Source organism: Lynx canadensis, chromosome C1, assembly GCF_007474595.2.
Source record: "Lynx canadensis isolate LIC74 chromosome C1, mLynCan4.pri.v2, whole genome shotgun sequence".
NCBI lineage: Eukaryota > Metazoa > Chordata > Mammalia > Carnivora > Felidae > Lynx > Lynx canadensis.
The window spans coordinates 202,928,043-202,947,235 of NC_044310.1; the positions used below are offsets into that span (position 1 = coordinate 202,928,043).

The following is a 19,193-nucleotide window of genomic DNA, read 5'->3' on the forward strand; positions in this document are numbered from 1 at the left end:
TAGAGTTCTTCCTGCTTTCAACACCTCCCCCTGGCCTCTGATCCCTGAAACCTCTGATCTTGTTTCTCTCACCAAGGGTCCTTAATTTCTTTCTGAACATGGGTGGATTGACTATCATGCTCTGCCAGACTCATCTGACCCCCCTCAACACTCCTCACGATGCTTAGTCACTGAGCAAGAAAGACTATATAATCTTGGAACTGCCCACATCTGCTTCCTTTGTGGGTTTTGGCCCCCAGCCCCCTGAGCCACTGCCTGTTGATCCTCAAAGCCATCAGTAAAGGCTTAGACACGGGAGGTGGGGCAAGGAGAGCAGAGTCCAGGAACCTTTGTTCTCAGCCAGAGAACCACTCAAGAAAGGACTGCAGGTGGGAACTGTATCCAGGCATGGCAGGTTTCTCTCTGCTAAGAGTGTTCTCTGCCCTTTGCCCATTCAGCGTGAGTGCATTTCAGTCCATGTGGGGGCAGGCTGGCGTGCAGATTGGCAATGCCTGCTGGGAGCTCTACTGCCTGGAGCATGGGATCCAACCAGATGGGCAGACGCCCAGTGACAAGACCATCGGTGGAGGGGCTGACTCCTTCAACGCCTTCTTTAGTGAAACTGGGGCTGGAAAGCACGTGCCCCAGGGAAGTGTTCGTGGATCTGGAGCCCACTGTGATTGGTGAGTGTGATCAGTCCCTGCCACATATGTCACCTTGTCCTGGGTACCACAGCGAGTCCTCTGAAACTGGAGCACTAGAATTTGTAGTTCCCAGCTGCAGCAGCCAATTAAACTACAGATCTGCTGCCACTCAGCTCCAGAGTCTCAAGGTCGCTCCACATCCCTCACATCCCTTTCCTTTTTATTGAAGAATACTAAAAGTCAAGGGCAATAGCAGCAGCCTGAATGGGGCTCCTCTAGGGTAGGCCTTGGGGCCTAGTGACCCGGCCCCTTCTGGGAACTTTGGGGAGCCAGGCTGCAAGGGAAGGAGGGGTGTCTAAAACTCTGCCCATTACAGACGAGGTTCAGATGGGCACATACTGCCAGCTCTTCCATCCAGAGCAGCTCATCACCGGCAAGGAAGACGCTGCCAATAGCTATGCCCGAGGTCACTAACATCACTGGAAAAGAGCTCATTGACCTGGTACCGGACCGAATTCAGAAGCCAGTGAGTGAAGGGCTTAGGGCTGGATTTCTGTAATGAAGGGATCTGAACACCAGACAGGAAGAGGAGCTTCAGCCCTTGAGAGAGCTTCCTCCATGAGTTTTAAAGATGCAGGATCAGGACCAGTGAGGAGGGACATTCCACTCTGATCAGGGGAAACAGGGTGTAGGCTCCAGACTAAAGCCAGATGTCCTCTTCACCTCCTATGGCAACTGGTCCAGGCTGGGCAGAGTGGCCACCAAAGGCAAACATGTCCACGGGCTGCCTGGCCAAGCTATGGAGGTCCACGGGCATTCCCAGAATATCACCTTGTATGGCAGGGATGTGGGCAGAAGGCCCTGTGAAAAACAGGGATCCAAATAATCCTGGCCCAAGGCTCTGAGAATGACTTTGGCCTCCACTGAGGATGGGGATCAGGTTCCTAGATTATTGATCTCAGTAAGGAAGCCCTCCAGAAACATGTGAAATTAAATCAGGGGTAAACAGGTATGAAGCTGGGCGGGGTTGGCAAGTTATGATCACAAAAGTGACTATGTCATGAGATTCAAGAGAGCTGTGTGCGGGCACCTCGGGAGGTTGTAGAAAGGAAGAAGAACAAGAGAGAGAGGGGGCCCTCCCTATGAGGATCTATTTTGTGCATTTGGAAAAGTCTTCCAAGGATTTAATGCATTTTGGGGGGGAATTTGAAACAGCATGACTTGGCTCTTTCCTTTCCATCAGCTTCCTGGCCCACATTTCTCTTCCCCTTCCCCTTTCAGTCTGACCAGTGCACAGGACTTCAGGGCTTCCTGGTGTTCCACAGCTTCGGAGGGGGCACCGACTCGGGCTTCACCTCACTCCTGATGGAGCGGCTCTCGGTTGACTACGGCAAGAAATCCAAGCTGGAGTTCTCCATCTACCCCGCCCCCCAGGTGTCCACGGCCGTGGTGGAGCCCTACAACTCCATCCTGACCACCCACACCACCCTGGAGCACTCGGACTGTGCCTTCATGGTGGACAACGAGGCCATCTATGACATCTGCCGCCGCAACCTGGACATCGAGCGCCCCACCTACACCAACCTCAACCGGCTCATCAGCCAGATCGTCTCGTCCATCACGGCTTCCCTGCGCTTCGACGGGGCCCTCAACGTGGACCTGACGGAGTTCCAGACCAACCTGGTGCCCTACCCTCGCATCCACTTCCCCCTGGCCACCTATGCGCCGGTCATCTCTGCAGAGAAGGCCTACCACGAGCAGCTGTCCGTGGCAGAGATCACCAATGCCTGCTTCGAGCCTGCCAACCAGATGGTGAAGTGCGATCCCCGTCACGGCAAGTACATGGCCTGCTGCCTGCTGTACCGCGGAGACGTGGTGCCCAAGGACGTCAACGCCGCCATCGCCGCCATCAAGACCAAGCGCAGCATTCAGTTCGTGGACTGGTGCCCCACGGGCTTCAAGGTTGGTATCAACTACCAGCCACCCACCGTGGTGCCCGGGGGTGACCTGGCCAAGGTGCAGCGCGCCGTGTGCATGCTGAGCAACACGACCGCCATCGCCGAGGCCTGGGCCCGCCTGGACCACAAGTTCGACCTGATGTATGCCAAGAGGGCGTTTGTGCACTGGTATGTGGGCGAGGGCATGGAGGAGGGGGAGTTCTCTGAGGCCCGGGAGGATATGGCTGCCCTGGAGAAGGATTACGAGGAGGTGGGCATGATAGTGTGGAAGGGGAGGGAGGGGAAGAGGAGGGGCATGAATACTAGGGGATTCCTGTGTGTCTGCCGTAATTAAAGGACTGTGGGCTTACTGTCACACAAGGGTCTTTTTTCTCTCAGGGAAAAAAGAGAGAGGTAAGAAGGCTGGGATCTCTGCCTGGGTTCCCCAGAAAGCAGACCTGGTTCCAGATTTTATTAAAGAGGCAATTCCAGGAAGCAGATTGGGGGCCAAGGAGAATAAAGCAGAGAAGGAGGCAGAATTCATCCTAGAGAAGATGCAGCCGAATAAATGGCATCTCAGAATCATTCTTTGGGTGGGTGGGGGGGGCAGGAGAGGGGGTGTGGGTGGGGAAATTCATGCACCTGTTCCCTTCCTCCATTGGTCAAGCCTTCACCCCATCAAGCATGAACTCCCCTGCACTTGTGAGGTTGCACACACTTGGTCTGTAGCATCACCAGGGAAACCCTGGTCAGGAGGTAATTGAAGTTGGTCCCAGGCACACAGGGCTGCAACCAGAGCCTGGTGAGACCAGGAGGGTCCGAAGTGGTGACTTGGAGGAGTCTGACACAGCTGGGGCTCACTAGGCCTCCCTGCAGATTGAAGCTTTGTCTCTTTCAGGCAGGAGGTTTGGGTCCAGAAGATCCAGAAGGTGGCATTAAGGCCGAACAGTGGCATGGTGGCAGCAACAGCGGGGAAATGATTGTGTGTGTGTGTGTGTGTGTGTGTGTGTGTGTGTGTTGGCGGGGGGCGGAGGGGCTGACCTCCCTGTAATCTCCGTCAATACTCACCACTTTTTGATAACGACAAGTGACCTTTATTTCAATCCCATGCCTCGTGCTAGGCAAGCCCGCACTTCCAACCAGATGGCTGGCTGTAAAATCTTTATATATGGATTTTCTGTAGCCTCTGCTGGGCTAGAGGAATGATTGAACCATTGGAGGGATTGAAACTAGGGCAATCCCCACCCCCCATCCCCACCCCCACCCCCAAGAGATTCACTGCTTAGCATTGCCCTCAGCTCTGTCCTTCCTGCAGCCTCCCTTTCCCAGGATTGGATGCTGGGAAGGCAACTGAAAGATCAGTAGCCCCAGGAAACTGCTAGCAATCCTAGGGATGGAGGAGCCAAGGGATGAGATGATGGTGTCAGAGCCTTGGAGCTGGGATGCCAGGTGGGAGCTAGAGCCACGGCAGGGCTGCCCAGACGTGGCAGGAGGGACCAAGGAGGGAGGGACATTTGGACCAGAGCCATGGAGGAGACAGAACCACTGCCTGGGGTGCCCCCTGATTTAGAGAGAGGGGGAGAAATACCCTGGCTTCTCCTTCCTCCCGCCCTCAATTTCTGGCTAGAAATCTCCCCCTGTCTGAAACTAGACAGGAGCTAGTTGGCAAGGGGGCCTGGGTCCAAGGGGGTGCAGCCTGTGAGGTACAGAGGAGGGCCGGGAAGGTGGGGGAAGTGCATTTCAGAGAAAACAGGCAAACCATGCCGATACCCACCCCAGGTCCAGCATTCAGGGCCTGTGGTGGATTAAAATGGAGTGACTCCTGGCACCCCTCACCTGTCCTTGTCACTCTTGTCCCGATGACTACTCTGTAGTGAGTGGAGGATGGAGTGAAAGCAACAGGGTGGGGAGGAGTTTAGAGAAGCCAAGGGGCATGCCCAGGGCAGCAGTGTTTTCCTTCCATTTTACGATGATTTGCCCAGGGAGAGCATGTATTCTCAATTCCTTTCTGAGGATTTAAGCATATAGGGGCAGCTCTGTCCTGGGAAGAAAGAGGCCTAAAGGTGTGTGTGTGTGTGTGTGTGTGTGTGTGTGTGTGTGTGTGTGAGTCGTGGTGGGAGTAATTTAATTCAGTGGGAGCACTTAGAAGCCCATTTTGGCTGAGTAGCTCAGCTATACCCTCAAATCCACTTTCTTTTTCTTTTTAAGTCCACTTTTTTCCCTAAAAGGGCTGACTTCAAATCTCTACCTGACTCCCGTGTCTTTCCTTCTCTCAGCTGGTTTCAAACCTGGGAAGAGAAGAGGGGTTATTTCGGGAGCCCTTCAAATCCCAAGAAACATTTGTCATTTATCGAGCACCTACCATGTACCAGGCCCCGTACCCATATTACCTTAATACTGAGGTAAATACAGTTATATACACTGGACTGGATGCTTCATGAGAACAAGGCTTGTTCTATTCTCAGCACCCAGAATATTTCTGGGTGAACATATTAGGTGACATATGTGTTGAATTGACTTGCTAAGTGAATGTCTGTTTTACAGATGTGGAGACTAAGGCTCAGAGAGGTTATGGGACCTGCCCGAGGGTACTCAGCTGTAAATGGAGGAGTTGGGATTCAAATCCAGGTCAGCCTGGACAGAAGCTTATGCTGCTGTCCTCTCCTTCCTCGGGTGCCCTCCCCACTCCTCTCCACAGGAGTTCCAGGCACCTCCCCAGAAGCCACCTCTTCTGGGCCTGCCAGGCCTCTAATGCCCAGACAGTGACTCAGGCACCTCAAAGGCAAGGAGGGGGTAGTGCTTGACACTCCCTTGCCCAGGCGCTGTGGTGGAGGGCATGGAGGGGGGGCGCGGCAGAGACACAGCTTCTGGGACTGAACAAGGGCAGAAGCAACTTCGGAGCCAGGTTTGGGGGCTGTCGGTGCCATCTGGAAAGGGCCCCTGCTTCCAACATTTCGTAGGGTGTGAGGTGAGGGCTTGGGAGAAGCCAGAAGGATGTGAGGTGTTCACCAGCCAGGATTGCTGGGCATCCAGAGAAGGGGCCAGGCGCCCTTCTTGTCTGCTGTAACAGCCCGCCCACCCTGGGCAGCTGTGTGGCCGTCTCCTCTCAAACCCTGCAAGGCCTCCCAGCTAGTAACTCTGCTGGCAGGCACCGGCAGGCCTAGGTTGGACTGGGCGTGGGTGCGGGGAGGTGGCAACCCAGACCTCCATGGGGCAGCTGGGAGCGCCACCCAGGCTCCTGGGGACTCCCTCAGTACAGGGAATGCTTTCATCCCTGATGCTTCTAAAGGCAGGGTGCAATTACCTCCTGCAGGCAGACACAAAGACAGATTCCCAACTTGGATTCCACCCAACGCATTTATTCCTTCATCTCTGGTGTGTCAGGAGTATGCCTGCCTCCAAAGCTGCTTTCTCACCATCCCCTCCTTTTGGAACGCCACCTCCCCCTGCTTGTCTCTGTGTTGCCATTCCTTCCAGCTTAGGTCACGGTCACCCAGAACCAGCCAGCCCTGGGAAGCTCCCCCTTCTCTAGATTCTCCCAGCACCTACTGTCTGTCTCTATCACTCATCTGGCACTTGGCATGGACTGCCTTGTATGGTGGCACCCAGCTTCTTGCCAATATCCTACTTCTCCTAGATTAAAAAAAAATATGTATAGATTTGAACGGTTATTATGTGACCATGCTTCTAAATTGAAAAGGTTCAAAAAAGATTTACAAACAGTAACAATAGGGGCACCTGGGCGGCCCCTCCCCTGCTCGTGCTCTCTCTCTCTCTCTCCCTCAAGAATAAACATTAAAAAATAATAATAAACCAAACAAACAGCAAGAATAAGTCTCTAAGTGGAAATAAGTCCTCTTCTTTTGTTTCCCTCTTGACAGCCTCCGCTATTAACTTTTTTGTTAGTATTTCCTTCCAGAGACATCTACATATATATATATATATATATATATATATATATAGTTTTTCATGTTTATTTATTTCTGAGAGAGAGAGTCAGAGTGAGTGGGGGAGGGCAGAGAGAGAGGGAGACACAGAATCTGAAGCAGGCTCCAGGCTCCGAGCTGTCAGCACAGAACCCTATGCAAGGCTTGAACCCACGAACCATGAGGTCATGACTTAGCCAAAGTCGGACACTCAACGGATTGAGCCACCCAGTCACCCTTATTAATGTGTATATAGTAGCTCCCCTTTATCCATGGGGGACATGCTTAAGACCCCAACGGATGCCTGAAACCATGGATAGTACCAGACCCCATATATATTATGTCTTTTGCTCTACATGCATCCCATTGATAAAGTTTAATTTAGAAATTAGGCACAGTAAGAGATTAAAAATAATAATAAAATAAAACACGTATAACAATATACTCTAATGAAAGTTATGTGAATATGGTCTCTTTCAAAATATCTTGTACTTAGCCTCCTTGTGATGATGTGAGATGATAAAATGCCTACAGGATGAGATAAAGTGAGGTGAATAGCATAGGTATTATAATGTAGTGTTAGGCTAATTTTGACTTCTGATGATGTATCAGGAGGATCATCTGCTTCCAGACTGCAGTTGACCGTGGGTAACTGAAACCACAGAAAGTGAAACCGTGGATAAGGGGGACTAATGTGCACACACTTAGACACGCTTTGTTTTACCCTTGTTTTTTCATTTAACAAAAAACCTGGAAGATGGCCCATTTCAGTACATACAGATATGCCTCATTCTTTTTGGTAACAACATAGTATTCACTGTATAGTGTACCATTGCTTATTTTTATTATTATTATTTTTAATGTTTATTTATTTTTGAGACAGAGGGAGAGACAGAGTGCAAGCAGGGGGAGGGGCAGAGAGAGAGGGAGACACAGAATCTGAAGCAGGCTCCAGGCTCTGAGCTGTCAGCACAGAGCCCGACGCGGGGCTTGAACCCGTGAACCACGAGACCATAACCTGGGCCGAAGTCGGACACCTAACTGGCTGAGCCACCCAGGTGCCCCACCGTTGCTTATTTAACCAGTCTGCTATGGATGAGTATTTAGGTTGTTTCCAGTCCTTTGATTTGGAAACAAATGCTGGAACTCTTGAACATACTTCTTTGCACATATGTACAACCATAAATTCTTAGAATCAGAATTGCTGGGTCAAAAGCTATTCACCTTTAACTTTGATATGTGCCATATTGCTCTCCCACTACCATTGTACTAGCATGCCTATGCCCACAGCCTTGCCCATACAATGTACAACTTTTTGACCTTTGTCAATCATCTGATAAGTGAAACAAAGTATTTTATTGCAGCTTTCCTTTATAATTCTCTTGTTATGAATGAGATTGAGCACCTTTTCATATGTTTAAAAGCCAATGTTTTCTCTTCTGTGATCTGTCTTATCTGTGCCTTTTGCCCATTTAAAAAATTGCATTGTCTTTTCTCTGTGAACAAAGGAAATTAACCCTTTGTTTGCTAGATGTGTTCACCATAATTTCCCTCAGCTACCATTTGTCAATGTCCCAACTAGATTTTTATCTCGAGTACAAGGACTGCAACTCAAACCCCTTTGTATTCCTAATTCTTAATATAATATCACATACGCAGTAGGTGCTAAACAAATGTCTGCTGAGATAAGAGAAGTAAGAAGAAAGATATGGTTGGAAGATTTTGGAGTGATTCCTTCCACCTATACTAACTAAGGTCAGTCAGGGCTCTCCTTGTAAACAGCAGAAATTAGCTCTGGCAAATTAAAAACAAGAAAAATGACTCCTCCCTGCTTTCCTCCCACAAACATAAAATGGAGAGATGCTGGGTAGCACACAAAATTAATACTAGGGCTTCCAGATGAGACTCCACAAACACGTAGGCACCAAAGGGAAGCTGAGCAGCCAGCACCATAGTCAAGGTCATGGCACAGGACAGCCTGCCTACAAGACCCCTGTTCCCTACAGAATAGGGGCTGCAGCCAGGCTCCCTCTCACCCAGGCACTGAGACTGACATTTCCTCCTCCAGACACTAGAGGCCGCTGCTGGCTCCTCTGTCACAATCACTACGGAAATGAATTCTCAACTGCCCCTGCTTCTCTGTGACTTGCTCCACATTCAAAGTCCCAGTTGGAGCTTTCAATTGGCAGGGCTTATGTCTTTTGCTTGTACCCTTGGAGCCGAGAAGTCTGGGAGAGCAAGTGTCAGGGCTTTGTGACAGGTGGTGGCCTGCCTCCCATCCAGGCCTACAACAATGGGACTTTCCCAAGTGCAGGCAGAAGGGTCAGACTGTGGGCAGCCAGGGAAAGTAGACAAATGCACACCACCTTCTTCTCTCATGTCTGGCTCAAGCCTTTTTCTTCAGTGAAGCATTTCTAGGTCATCCAGCCGAAAACACTCTTCTGAACTCACATAAGCCTTACTGCTTGGGCCAATCATGATGCCAGAGAGGATATGTACTAAGACCTAGGGATACTATGTACCACACCTCATCTGACTAACAAACAGCCCTAGGCGTTACCTGTACTCAGGTAGGAAAATCTGAGTCCTCAGAGGTTTTGCCAAGCCACACAAAAGTGCCAGGTTGCAAACCCAGGTCTGTCTGTTTTTAAGACCTTGAGGTTTCCTGGTGGGCTATATTGCTGGGCTGGTTATCTCATCATGTTGGAGCTCTGTGAAGCCAGGTATTTTTACAGCCTGGCCGCATCTACTATGTAGAAGATGTTCAGTTAACACTTGTGCATTGGCCTGGATATCAAGTAGCAGCCAATTCTGGAAAGTTCTCTAACTCTCCAGTGAGTCCTCAACCCAGGAATCATTGACAAGGTCTACATGAGATCACTCTAGGAGAAAAAAACAAAACAAAACCAAAACCAAAACCAAAAAAACAACAAAAAAAAACAAAACCCAGAAACAAAAAAACAAATTTTGAGCCTGCAGAATTTCCTTTCCTTTTTTTAAAAATTTGTTTTCCTTTTACCTTTTAACCCCAACTCCCCCAAATGTGTCAAAACTGTCAACAAGAGATTCCAATCTGTTCATTATTTAACCAAAGAATATTTTTGAACCCCACTACTGCTCCCATACTCTAGTGCAAAAAAAGACACAATTTCTGTCCCGTGGAATTTACATGCTAGTGGGGGAGGTGAAATGTCAATCAAAAAATCAAACAAGTAAGTGCTGACTTGTATCTCTGACGAGTGTGATGAAGGATGTCACGAGATGCTGACAGGCAGGTCTGACCTACTCAGAGAAGTAGGTGGGGCAGCCTGTTTTCAGGACCTGGGGCGGGAGGAGGGGGAGGATTCAGGCCCAGAGGGGGAGTCTGTGAGTCCCTGAGGTGGTGAGTAGCCTTCGATCATCGAGCCTGTTTATAGGAAAGCGACACAGGGACCACGGGCCGGGTAGCTTGTTTGCCCGCGAGTGCGTCACGCCTGGATGCAGCCGGCCGCCCGTCTCCCGGGTCCGGTCCAGGGATGACGTCGCCCGGGTGCAAGCCCAAAATAGCCGGCTCCGCCCCCATCTCCCGGCAGCCCCTGCAGCAGCCCCCCGCCTCCCCGCCCCCTGGGTGACAGGCCGAGCCGGCCTCCTCTGGGTCTCTAGTAGTTTCCGAGCCGCTGACGCATGCTTGCGCGCACAGCTGGGCCGGGCGCGTCCTACGCAGCAGCCGCGAGCCCGGCGGCCGGTGCCAGACGGTTCCGGCGGGGGGCAGGGGCGGGGCGCTGCAGGAGGCCAGGGACTCCCGGCGGAGGAGGTGCGGGCGGGGGGCCCCGGGTCAGGCTGGGAGGCCCCGGTCCGGGCTGCTGGAGTCAGGGGGCTGCGATAGGGCTCCCGGGGCCTGGGCGCCGAGATAGCCCGTGGCACCGGCCTGCGGGGGGCCGATAAGGCAGCCCGAGGGAGCCTCGTCACCGGCCCCGAGCAGAACCCAGTGGGCTCCTCTTCCCGGCTGGGAGCTCTTCCCGCTCCCTCGGGGGTCTCCAGCCCCAGGGAGGGGCCCTCGGTTCTTTCTGCCTGACTCCTCCTCCTCTCCTGCAGCCCCGAGGAGGAGAGGCCCATCTGACTACTGACGAGTTGCCATGGCATCCTACTACGATATCCTAGACGTGCCGCGAAGTGCGTCCGCTGATGACATCAAGAAGGCGTAAGTGCCTCCGCTGCGCATCAGAAAGTCTCTCACCGCCGCCCCCCCAAACCCCAACACCGCCATGGGGTCCTTCAGGAGCCTTGCCGCGAGGGAGCTAGGGGCCTTAGAAAGGATTGGGGGAGGGTTCCCTCTATAGGGAGGAAGAAGACCCCTGGAAGAGTAGGGGAAAGCCCTTAGCAAGAAGTTCTGCTGGGAGCTGCATTGTGGGGCCCTCTCCAGTGGATCCCGCCTCCCCCCTCCCTCCTACCCCAATCCCAGCCCCTGGGGGTCGGCTTTGTCAGGATACCTGCAGGATACACAGGTCCAAGCCCTGTGACCAGGAGGGGCCCTGTACCCTCCATGGCAACACATATTTCTAACTTCTGCAGCCCTAGTGCGCTCCAGGGAGGGGTTAGGACTGGGGCTTTCTCAGGCTTACATGATCATCTGCTGCTACTATAGGCCCTAGCACTGGCTGCAGAGGGGAGGGAGAGAGAGAGGGACTCCATTAAAACGTGGCAGCAGAGGCGGCCCCGGCTGCCGGGGTGGACACCATCTGAGTGGGGAAAGGACCGTGGCGGACTAATGGGCGAAATGGGCCGTTCTGTTCCATGGTGGGAAGTGCTTGCTTTTGTCCTCTGACCCACCCCCTCTGAAACCACTTCCTGCAGGTATCGGAAGAAGGCTCTACAGTGGCACCCAGACAAGAACCCGGATAATAAAGAATTTGCTGAGAGGAAGTTCAAGGAGGTGGCCGAGGCATATGAAGTGCTGTCAGACAGTAAGGGCCAGGGGCAGGGCACCCCCATTTCACGCCCCATCGTGCTGCTTCCCAAAGCCACGCTGCCACCTCCTGTCTCCTCTGTGCCTTTTCCAACCTGGCACCTCCCTGTGGGGACTCGGGGACTTTTTTCTTTTTTGCTTCAATTCAAGTGAGCACCTGCTACGTTCAAAGCACCCTTTTATTCTTTCCCTGATCCTCTGTGCTCAGTGTGTGCTCCCCAGGGTCTGATAGCTGCAGGATGGGTCTTGACAAAGGGAAGGGAGCAGGGCAGGTAACCTACGTGTGCCGAACCTCCTTTGTGCCAAGCACCGGTGGGTGTGATCTCCAGGAGTCCTCACAGCCATCCTGTGAGGCAGGATCTGTCACCCCCACTCTACAGGCAAGGAAACTGAGGCTGAGAGAGGTGAAGTAATTTACGCCAGGTCACACAGAGCTGGAATATGAATCCAGGTCTGTCTTTTATTTATTTCTTCATTCAAAAAATATTCATTGAGTGTTTATGGTGCTGGGTCCTTGCTGGGTACTGGGGAACCATGGAGGACGAGCAGACACTGTTCTCGTCCTGATGGGTTTATTCCATTTTGGTCCAGAAGACCGACATTAACCAAGGCAGTACACAGACAAGAGTATTCTGAAGGAAAGTAGCAGGGTGATGTTGATAGGGATTAATGGGCACCATTTTTTGTTACAGTGGTCACAGAAGGTCTCTCTGAGGAGGTGACATTTAGGCTAAGCCCTGATTAATACCAACAGCCGTAATTATTAGCTAGCATTTATTGAACACTTACTGAGTTATCAGGCACTGTGCTAAGCAGTTTATGTGGATTATCTTATTTAATCCTTGCAATGACCCTGTGAGGTGGGTGCTGTTATTGTGTCCATTTTACAGATGAGAAGGAGCCACTGTGTGAAGAGCAGGCACTGCTAAAACCTATAGCCCGCGTCCCCTGTGCACCCTGCTGCCTCCTTAGCGTCAGTCACTGGGCAGACCTCACAGGGTCCCAGTCTGGAAGGGGAGGCCATCATCCCAGAGGGAGGGAGAAATGATCTGGTCTCTTTTTCCAGAGCATAAGCGGGAGATCTACGACCGTTATGGCCGGGAAGGGCTGACTGGGGCAGGTAGGTGGAGTGGGGGTGGGGAGGGATGAACGCGGCTCATGGAAGAGAGAGGGAGGGCAGGTTATTGCAGTGGATGGTCTCTTGAGGCCCCTGGTCATGCCTTCAGTGGGGTCCCTTGGCTCAGGGTGAGATGCTTGTCCTGAGCCCCCTCCCCATCTTGCCTCTCCTCCAGGAACTGGCCCATCTCGAGCGGAACCTGGTGGTGGTGGGCCCGGCTTCACCTTCACCTTCCGCAGCCCCGAGGAGGTCTTCCGGGAGTTCTTCGGGAGCGGAGACCCTTTTGCGGAGCTCTTTGGTGAGTGGGCTCGGGAGGCCTCTTACCGGCCCGGCTCCTGCTCTAGGCCTGTCGTCCATCAGCCGGGAGGCCCTGAGGCAGGAGGCTGAAGGAGAAGCAGAATTCCGCAGACAGAAGATTTTGTGGGGGTGGATCCAGTGACAGCTGGGACAGAACCGTACACAGGCCTGAACCCACAGAGACTCGCCTTATTAAATGATAGTAACAATAATACATTGTTAGGCTTGCACAATAGCAACCGTGAAAGCAAGACTCAAAGCACCATGTGACAATAATAATGACATCACAAACAACAGATACCATTTTTTGAATGATTAACATGAACCCTGTGAGTTGGATCATTTTCTCTCCACTTACAGCTAAGAAAACAAAGGTACTTTCAGATAACTTGCTTGGAGTCACACAGCAAAGGGGAGAGCCAGGACTCATAGCCAGGTCTGCCCGACTTCACACCATGCTTACCTGCCTATACGGAAGGAACTGGCTGTCCCCCCTTCCGCTTTCGCCGTCCCTCCTTCCTTCCTTTATTTTTTATTGTGGACAGAATTTGCCAGGGGTCTTTTCCATATATGATATTAAAAAGAAATTTAATTTGTAAACAAGTCCAATCAAAAAAGAAAAACGATCAGAAAGGCTCATCAGGTTACATTTCTAGACTGACAGGATTCACACATTTTGGGGGACAAGTCTCTTTGCCGATTAGTAATCTGCTTGCTCGTTGCAGATGACCTGGGCCCCTTCTCAGAGCTTCAGAGCCGGGGTTCCCGACACTCGGGCCCCTTCTTCACCTTCTCTTCCTCCTTCCCTGGGCACTCTGGTAAGTGCTTTCCCTTCCCTGTTTTGCAAGCTCTGGGCCCTGGAACCCCTCATCCCAGCTCCCAGCTCATGGTGAGAGAGAGGCTCAAGCCTCTCTCCTGCGTGTCTGGAGCCCTGCCTTCTGTCAGTTCTGCGGGGAGACCCCACAAAGGCTCCTGGCCCATGGTGACTGCGGCATGCCAGCTCCGTCCTCCCTCTGACAACCTCTCCGCCTCCTCCTTTGTCTCCATACCAGATTTCTCCTCCTCATCTTTCTCCTTCAGTCCTGGGGCTGGTGCTTTTCGCTCCGTTTCTACGTCTACCACCTTTGTCCAAGGACACCGCATCACGACACGCAGGTGAGGGCTCCTTTGGGACCATACTGGGCGTAGGGGTGAGGGGGTGAGGGGTAGAGGGGGGGCGGCATACAACTAGAATGTCAGCTTCTTGTGGGCAGAGTCTGTCCTGTCCACTGTGGCATCCCAGGGTGTGGAAGGCACCTGCGGGATTCGTGCACGCTTGCTGACCGAACTGGGCCGTCTCCCACAGAATCATGGAGAACGGGCAGGAACGGGTGGAAGTGGAAGAAGACGGGCAGCTGAAGTCAGTCACAATCAATGGTGAGGAGCGGCTCCGCCACCCAGTCCCTGGCTGGAAGCCCCAGCCCCAGGCCCCAGATCCCCCTTCCCAAACTGCTCCTCTCCAAACTCCTTTGGGGCAGGGAAGGAATGGCGGCCACATTCCAGACTGGCAGAATCAGAGAGGGGGGTCCTGGGAAAGGGCCTGGGGCAGGGAACCGAGGAGTCTCAGAGGGCCAGCTAATGACCGTTGTCGTTAGTGGGTGCCTGGTGTTTGTAGAACATTTGACTATTTTTTAAAAATGTTTATTTATTTTTGAGAGAGAGACAGAGAGAGACAGAGAGAGAGAGGCAAGCGGATAGAGGATCTGAAGCGGGCTCTGCACTGACAGCAGAGAGCCTGATGCGGGGCTCAAGGTCACGAACTGTGAGACCACGACCTGAGTGGAAGTTGGACGCTTAACCGACCGAGCCACCCAGGCATCCCAGCATGTTTTTAAAGTTATTTATGTATTTGTTTATTTACTTATTTATTTAGAGAGAGCAAGTGGGGCAGGGACAGAAAGAGAGGGAGAGAGAGAATCCCAAACAGGCTCCACACTGTCCGTGCAGAGCCCAGTGTGGAGCCTGAACCCATGAACCATTTGATCATGACCTGAGCCGAAGTTGGACACTTAACCGACTGAGCCACCCAGGCGCCCCAACATTTGACAATTTTGAAAGGACTTGTGCACATAACGTGACCTCTGTTGAAACAGCCAGGGGGAAAGCAGGGCTATTGGTACTCGCCCTACTTTTCTTTATTTTGTTTTGTTTTCACCCTGTTTTTCATGGAAGGAGACTGAACCTCAGCATGGTTCAATGACCCTAACTCCCAAATAGCCCCAAGCCCCAGGCTTTGTCCTGCCTAGTAAGGGGTAAAGCCAGGCGTGACACTCAGAACGCAGGATTCCTGGGGTGGAACTCTTCCCACAGGAATGGGTTGGTCACCACAGCTCCGCTTCCATAGCTCTGCGAGCCCCGTGTGCTAAGTATGCTTCAAGGGCTGTCTTATTTAGTCATCTGAACGATTTGACAATGCAGACAGTGTCATCGTTTCCATTTTATAGATGAGGAAAGGGAGGTTTAGGGAGGTTGAGTAACTGGCCCCGGGCAAGGAGACTGTTCGGACCTGTTGGAGCTGAGTACCTGCCGGTGCGCATGATCACCGTGCTAAGTGCCAAAACGCATGCGGGCCGGTTCCAAGGGAGGGGCTGGAAGTGGTCAGAGTTGCTGCTGCCGAGGCAGCCTGGCAGGGTTCCCCTGGCCTGGGTCGCAAGCGGCTGTGATTCCTGCAGGTGTCCCAGACGACCTGGCACTCGGCTTGGAGCTGAGCCGGCGTGAGCAGCAACAGTCTGTCACCTCCAGGTCCGGGGGCACACAGGTCCGGCAGACCCCTGTCTCCTGCCCCTCTGACAGCGACCTCTCTGAGGATGATGAAGATCTGCAGCTCGCCATGGCCTACAGCCTGTCAGAGATGGAGGCAGCTGGGAAGAAACCGGCAGGTGGGCGGGGGGCGCAGCGTCGACGGCAGGGGCGGCCCAAGGCTCAGGACCAAGATCCCGGCATGGGGGGGGCTCCTGAGGCTGCCAGGGGGGACGCGACCAAACCCAGCCCGTCCCCGGAGGAGAAGGCCTCTCGCTGCCTCATCCTCTGATCACCAGGCCCAGACCGTCCTGATTCGGGGCCACCAGGGGTCCTGCTCACTGTTGGGAGCAGAGGGGCACGGCCTGGGTTGCCGGAGCCCTTCTCCAACTGCGTGCTCCCCCCGCAGGTCTCCCTCCCATGTCCACCCGCACTGCAGGGTGGACTCGGGATTTGCTCCGCTCAGCCTACAGCTGATAGGTCCCTGGCACAGCCCAGGGTGGGGGGGGCCTCCGGGCAGTGGGAGGGCCTCCCAGGAGCCAGGATGCACTTATTCCTACTAGATGGGGAGTTTCTAAAGGGCATTAGTGGTGTGGGTCGGGCCTCTTGTGCCCAGGTCTTCTGCCACCTGTGTTGCTGATGACTTCAAGGAAGGAGGACTTGGCCTGGGGTTCTCTGAGCCGGAGTCGGCAGCTACACCGGGGAGTCTCCTGTGCTCCCTGTCCAGCTGCAGACACCCCACCCTGGTTTCTGTGCAGCGTTGAGCTCTGACGTCTCTGTTGCTTCCCTTCTGGTGCTGCTGCTCCTCCCTCGCTCTCTTCTCTCCGCACTTCCCCGCGGGCCGCATCGCTTGCTTTCATGCCATCTGGCTAGGACTCCCTTCTTCCTTCCCCAAGAAAGCCTCAGTGTGACCAGGAAGATGCTGTGGCCGGTAGGGCCATAAGGTCTTCTGGGGAGGCTAGCTGGGTGGGGCGGGAGCCTCTCGTCCAGAATCGGAACTGGAGCCCACTCCTCCTCCCTTCCTCTTGCTGCCTCAGCCTGCCCCAGGGCCTCGGGACTAGGCAGAGGTGAGGCCGCTATCCCTGGAGAGGTGGGATAAGGCCAGGGTGCCCCAGGAGGGAGGCCTAGGAGGGGACCGTGCCCCGTCCTGCTTCACCATGCATCAGGGCTCAGGGAGGAGCCACAGGGCTAGCCCAGGTTTGCATGCTTGGCCCCATCCTCCACGGCTTGCTGCTCACCATCTCTCCTGTCACCCCGCCCCCGCTCTCTCTTCAGATGTGTTCTGAGCTGGATGTCCCGGATCCAGAGCTGCTGCACAGTTCCAACAGGACAGCGCCCTCCCCTGTGCACTAAGAGGGGACCCTCCATTCCTCTCTCTCGCCCATGCTGAGCGTAGAGCTGGGCCTGGGTGGTGGGTGGGGGGCCGGGTGGGGAGGCATCCATAGTCTTAGCCTGTGAACTCTTCCCTGGGTGTTTGGTGCTGTCTTTGGGGGACTACAAGTCCCAGAATGCAATGCACCCTGCCTCATTTCTGATAGATCATCTCGGGGGAAGCGGTGCGTGGTTGTGGAGCTGTGCATCTTGGGACATGTAGTTCTAGCCCAGGTCGGCTTGTCACTTGCCGTGAGATGGGGAGATCTTGTCATCTGATTTGACTCTGGCCGGGGTGGCAAGAATGTGGATGAAGGGGTAATGGACCAAGCTTCGGTTCCCCTGACACCTCTTGCTGGCACCGGGCTTACAGCGTACAAATCAAAGCGCTGCGGCATCTGGAAGAGGCTCTTTCCCTGTGGGCAGTCCTGGGTTCCAAGGAATAAGCCCCAAGCCCGGGTAGGATCGACAAGCGGGCCATGACCCCAGAAGGCTGATAGATGGGTGTGGGCAGGCAGAGAGCTTGGAAGGGAAGGAGTCTGAGTGAGTGTGTGTGTGTATGTGTGTATGTGTGTGTGTGTGTGTGCACGCACACGCATGGCCAGGATTGGTGTGTAATGGGCGCTCTGGGCATGTTGCTGCTTGTATGGCTTCTTTGGCCTCTGACCCTGCTGCCCATCCTTTTTCTCCCAACACAAACGAGCTGCCTCTCCTCCTCCCTGCCTGGGGAGCCCAGGGGCCAGGGAGGGGAGCGGTGGAGCCAGAGTGCTAACCCTGTGACATTGTATCTCAGAGACCTATCAAAGCCAGCTGGGCTGAGCTCAGACAGAGGGAGAAACACTGGAAGTCAATAAAGCTGTTTTGAGAGCTCAGTGCTGTGCTGTGTTCCTGTGTTCTTCCTTTCCAGGGTGGCCCCAAAGGGACCCTAGGGACCAGAGGGTAACATGCCGCCCCCCCCTCCTCCCACCAACCCGCCCCATTGCCCAAACACCTAGAGGTCACAAGCCTTCCTAGCTGACAGCAGAAGTCCCTCTTTGACCAGGCTGCCCTTCCCCCCGTACACTGTCGAATCTCCAGAAATGCTCACATTCTTCTGCCCTCGCACTTGTGGCCCTGTAAGTGGCTTTCCCCAGGCAGCTGTTGCTTCCCCTTAGCAGGGACCTGCCGCCCGATGTGCTGCAGCACAGCCAGGACCAGACTAAGCTATAGCTGCAAGTATGTGGATGGCAGAAAGCGGCGAAACACGTCGTGATAACTTGCAAAAACACTCCTGAGGCCCATAGACTGAGCCCTGCCGGGTTCCCTTACCTCAAGGCCAGTGGCCAGTCTCAAAGGCCTGCCTTTCCCACATGGAGTGGCCCAAGTCCACCTCACCCAGAGTCCAGGCCCCCCAAACTCATCAGGGCCTAGGGAGGACAAAGCCAGGGATCTCCCCCTCCCTCCTCTCCAGACAACTTCGGAGATGCCCTTCCAGCCATGGCACGAGCAGCTTTCCCTTGTCAAGCAGAGCAGTGTGGCTCCCCAGCGACCCTCTCTCATCCCGGGAAAAGTGCATTGCTTCATGTTCAGTTGCCAAAGGGCTTATGCTGTATTTTCCTCAAAGCAAGGAAGCCACCTGCCCTGAAGGAGGAATTTAAAACCCCTATCTCGAAAGAGCGAATCTGGAAGTTTGACCAATAGCTGTTTTGCCCATTTCTATCTAGTCTTTGAGACTGGAGTTGAGCCTCAGCAGAGCACAGGTGAGGTGTAGGGGGCGCTGCGGTCTGCCTGCTGGTCCCTTTGCTCGCTGTGCAGGGCAGATGTACCCCCCTATTTTTCCTGTGAGGGGAGACAGCTTTGGCAAGGTTAAGAGGCCTTAATTCCCAAGTAGCTCCAGGCCCAAGGCTCTTTTTGCCTCATTTCTATGTCCACCACCTTTGCCAAGGATGCCTCCTGACATGCAGGTGAGGGGTCCCCTGGAACATACAGAGAGAAGGGTTGGGGGCGGGTGGAGAAAGGGAGAAAGTGCTCCCTGCCCCCAGGGGAATGCCTGTAGTGATGTCTCATAAGCCTGGTCTACAAGCTGCTATCCAGAGTTCAGCTACTTTTGCTTAAGTCGTGCTGGCACTTTGCCCGTACCACCTCGCCCAGTCCTAACCTCAGTCCTGAGGCTGAGGGGAACCAAGCAGCTGCTCTAGAATTAAGAGAGGCAGTAAAGAG

The 19,193-nt window shown here is 53.7% G+C and overlaps 1 protein-coding gene and 1 pseudogene across 2 annotated transcripts; both read left to right on the forward strand.

Moving 5' to 3' along the window:
- The first annotated feature begins 255 nt into the window (after positions 1–255).
- On the forward strand, positions 256–2,936 carry LOC115521027 (annotated as a pseudogene).
- Positions 2,937–10,171: 7,235 nt separating this feature from the next.
- DNAJB2 (DnaJ heat shock protein family (Hsp40) member B2) lies at positions 10,172–17,866 on the forward strand. 2 transcript variants are annotated; one of them, XM_032594523.1, is made up of 10 exons: positions 10,174–10,279; positions 10,561–10,666; positions 11,320–11,429; positions 12,498–12,551; positions 12,724–12,846; positions 13,571–13,663; positions 13,898–14,000; positions 14,191–14,261; positions 15,557–15,763; positions 16,899–17,866. In XM_032594523.1, exons 2-10 carry the CDS (start codon positions 10,602–10,604, stop codon positions 16,907–16,909), a joined length of 837 nt encoding a protein of 278 aa, XP_032450414.1. In that variant the 5' UTR covers positions 10,174–10,279; positions 10,561–10,601; the 3' UTR covers positions 16,910–17,866. The 2 variants fall into 2 exon arrangements, with proteins under 2 accessions (XP_030181342.1, XP_032450414.1); XM_030325482.1 differs by having other exon boundaries at positions 10,172–10,279; positions 15,557–17,866.
- The last annotated feature ends 1,327 nt before the right edge of the window (positions 17,867–19,193 follow it).

Coding starts and splice junctions, on each gene's coding strand:
- DNAJB2 (XM_030325482.1), top strand. CDS start 10,602: ATGGCATCCTACTACGATATCCTAGACGTGCCGCGAAGTGCGTCCGCT. Junction 11,430..12,497: donor ATATGAAGTGCTGTCAGACA/GTAAGGGCCAGG, acceptor CTCTTTTTCCAG/AGCATAAGCGGGAGATCTAC. Junction 12,552..12,723: donor GGAAGGGCTGACTGGGGCAG/GTAGGTGGAGTG, acceptor CCTCTCCTCCAG/GAACTGGCCCATCTCGAGCG.